The sequence below is a fragment of the Gavialis gangeticus genome, unplaced genomic scaffold (genome assembly GCF_001723915.1).
Source record: "Gavialis gangeticus isolate Ggan-Ray unplaced genomic scaffold, GavGan_comp1, whole genome shotgun sequence".
Taxonomy (NCBI): domain Eukaryota; kingdom Metazoa; phylum Chordata; order Crocodylia; family Gavialidae; genus Gavialis; species Gavialis gangeticus.
Genome location: NW_017729025.1, coordinates 10199584 through 10203139, shown reverse-complemented (window position 1 = coordinate 10203139; position 3556 = coordinate 10199584). Strand labels below are relative to the sequence as shown.

The 3556-nt window shown below is 34.9% G+C and overlaps 1 protein-coding gene across 2 annotated transcripts in view; it reads left to right on the top strand.

Moving 5' to 3' along the window:
• The window catches only part of PPM1A (protein phosphatase, Mg2+/Mn2+ dependent 1A), a 60859-nt gene extending 57855 nt beyond the window's left edge, over nt 1-3004 (top strand). Inside the window, exons 5-6 of one of the 2 annotated variants that reach the window (XM_019518380.1) lie at nt 185-242; nt 1916-3004. In XM_019518380.1, the coding sequence (XP_019373925.1) occupies nt 185-242; nt 1916-1945 (88 nt within the window). In that variant the 3' untranslated portion in view covers nt 1946-3004. Of the gene's footprint in view, nt 1-184; nt 243-1843 lie in introns of both variants that reach the window. The other variant, XM_019518379.1, reaches the window with a different exon arrangement.
• The last annotated feature ends 552 nt before the right edge of the window (nt 3005-3556 follow it).

Sequence of the window (3556 nt, the reverse complement as noted above, 5' to 3'; positions counted from 1 at the left end):
TTATTCTGTAACACACACGCATGCATAAACTAATGCCAACCTTAGAGCATAGGAGCAAACTTGTAACAAACTTGAGTTCCCTATCTTCAGAATCTTTTTAGCCATTATTTCTAAGGGATTGCATTTAAGAAATGTGCGTCCTGGTTTTAAAACAATACTGATCACTTTGTTTTGTTTGGTTTAGACGGAGTGTGATTGAAGCTGTTTATAACAGACTGAACCCCTATAGGAATGATGATACTGTAAGTATTTCTTTTGCCATCCCTTTCCCTTAAACACACCCATTTAGCTGTTTGTGTGCAACTTTGTGGAGCTCCCTTGATAATGGAGAGATTTTTTTTTCCATAAGCAACACCATTGTTTTGTAGAAGTGCTCTGTTTCCTGCATTTTGCCTTCATCTTAAACCACAAAACCTCCATGCATTATTTGTTGTTAGGCTTTGCAGATTCAAGACCCAGAAGTCTCTTGTCTGGTTGTGGTACCTGGTTTCCCAATGTGTGGGAAACGATACAATCTCAGTTGCCTTTGTGATTTGAGAAATTGTAGCATTACGGTACCACAAAAACAGTGGCAAGTTCTACCTCTAAAATATTTCTAATTGCTTTGGGAAGTCGTAATTTGTCTAGATAAATGAAAAAGAACTCTTATTGCAACTTTCTGTTGATCACATGTTTGCTAGTTTATAATAGTTGGTTTGCTCACACTTACCTTTCAGTTAACATAATGTTCCCAATAGTTGGATTATCCTATGCTAAGACTTATGTAATTTATTCTTTTTCACACCAGGAAAAATAAAAACAATTTTCAAAATTAGCATTAACTCCATTGACAACAGAATTGCTTTGTAAGGGCTATTCTTGTACAAGATTTTGCAGCTACTGTAATGGACCAGGTTAATTAACAATTACAGAAATGAAATGGACTCTAAATGTTTTGGCATAACAAGTTGCCTGCTTGCTTGGAAAGTTTTGTTACTTTTTCTTGTCGAGCAACTTTCATTAATGCCCTCTTCTGTTTTTAAGTGACATACCTATAGCTGAAAGAGAATTGTCGTTTATATAATAATATAAAATATAATACTGTGCATGGTGGTGTGTCATTGTTCTACAAATGTTTAGCGTGCAAATTGCTACAATTTAAGGACCACTGGTAGCTCTGTGTGGCAGTATGCATAGTATATAATGGTAAGCAGGTTTTTGTACTTCCAGTTTACTTTTTATGCTCACAGTAAATCAGGCCACACCAGATTCTAGTTTCTCTCCTGTTCTGGATGCAGCTGGTACTATATGGAAACTGCTATTTCATGTTTAACTTGTAAGTGAAACAGTTATTCCAGTACTCTTCCCTGGTGATCATTCTTCCCTTTTGGCTCCTGCAAACAAACAAACAAAACAAAGGAAAAATAATTTCTACTTAAAAGATGCGCAAGGAGTATAGGGCTGAACTGGTTTGAAATGAAGTTTGGACTTGCTTGGGTATTCTTACGCTGTTGCTATTTAAACATGGAGATTTGTCTACATTGCAATTGAGAAGTGGGACTTGAAATGGGTGTAAACTAAACTAGTTTTTATCCTAGACAAGTCAGGTAACAGTTAAGCTGCCCAACAGTGTTTTAAAGATGTTTCAGGGTATCTTAAGTCTTTGTAAACAACTAATGTTTTATACTTTACAGCAGGCTTTCAAATGACAGATAAAGCTTTTAAAGTAGTAAATATTTCTAATTTATACTTTTGTATAAAAAGTATTGTAAAGTATTATTCCCAATAAGAAGCTCTTCATGAAAAGGAGAAAAAAAAAAACCCAGAATCCTAAAATTATCCAATTTTTTTTTACCCTTTTCAGTCTGGATTATCCAGAAACTGCTGTAATTTTGGGCGCTCCAGACTTTAAAGGGTTCCTTCTTTTTTCTTTAAGGACTCTGCATCAACTGATGATATGTGGTAAAACTGCCCATCTAGCTGTGGAGTTAATGTTCATCCTTCAAATGAAAGTGCGGCCCAACCTCAGTGACCCTTCTTAACGTCCACCCTCAACCTTATTTAATGAAGGGAATATGATGTGTTGGAGAGTGACTACACCAGAAACCTACAGCAGTACGACGTCTAGCCCAGGAACTGATGATTTTTGTATAACAGACTTCTGTAACATGATCTCAAACCATAATTCATATTGTAAATCAGACTCCAGCAATTTATGTTGTATGATTTTGTTTTTGTAAAGTGCAATTGTCCTGTACAAAATGCTCATATTTAATTATGAACTGCTTTAATTCACTATCAAAGTTAGAAGAAACGTTTGGCTTGTTGTGTGACGCAACAAATATATAGCCCTTTAAAATCATGTTGTGGTTTTGGATTGCAAGGAGCAGCAGCCTAGCCAGGTAGATGCTCAAGAGGTGCACAAAACTGTAAGGATTACTTATTTATATAAAGCTGAGTGTTTGGACAGTTTATCCCAACTATCACGTGTGAATTGCTTGGCGGTGGAAAAATAACACGGTATACCGCTTGTTCATGTTTTCTGTTGCTGTTTATAATGATCCCACTCCTGTTCTCATTTGAAATAAATTGGAGATTTGGCTTGACTTCAGTGGAACAGAAGATCATGCTCTGTAATAATAGTGGGTTCAGAGGCATACCAGTTTTGGGGTTGGAAAGCCTTGATTCTTTACCTGCCTCTTACAAACTCTTACATGAAATTTGCTAATCAGTTGAGCACAGAGGAACAACTTTCTACATACCAGTAAGCATCTACAGCATTTTAACTATCCTGAGTGGCTGGGTTGGCTGCTGTTCCAAATAAAATAGTCTGAATTCCATTTTATCAATAAAGCTTGATTTAACAAACAAGAAATTTAACCATATACGTGTAATTCCTTTTTTCCTGCCTTTTACAATTTCAGTGCCATTGTAAATGCGGTTTTCACATGTGGGAAATATTTTAATAATTGTATCCCATTTTTAAAATGGGGAGAACTCTTGACTTCTGCCCAAGGCATAGACAGACACTAGAGGATGTAGCAGGTGTAATCTTAGCCTATATTTTTACATGTCTCTCTCTTTCTTTCAGGCTTTTTATTCACTGAGATGTGCATTGGCTTGAATTTGCCTACTGCTTAATGAAAATACATTTTTCAGAGCCTGACAATCTTAACATTTTTATCGTGGGTTTTTTGTTTCGTTTTAATTGGCCCATTTATTTGGAATAAGAAAGTAGTGGTTAAACAGTATTTGTGATTTGAAACATAGCATGTTGACAATATTTAACTGTTGGTTATTAAAATTCTAATTTTTAAATTTTATAGGAGTAATAAACTAATTTGATTTAAGCGTAGCTTTGTCCCATTGAACATTCAAAAATGAGTTTTCAGATCAGTCATGTTTGCAAAACTACTGTTTTGTGCACCTTGTATTGTCTTTTTAGATTGAGGATATTGTATTTGTTATTAATATATAGTTTACTTTAATCATTCAGTAGGCAGGTTCCCCAAAAGTAAAATAAATGAATAAGTAGATTGTAAAATGTTACTGCAACTAAACAAAAAAAAAAAAAAAA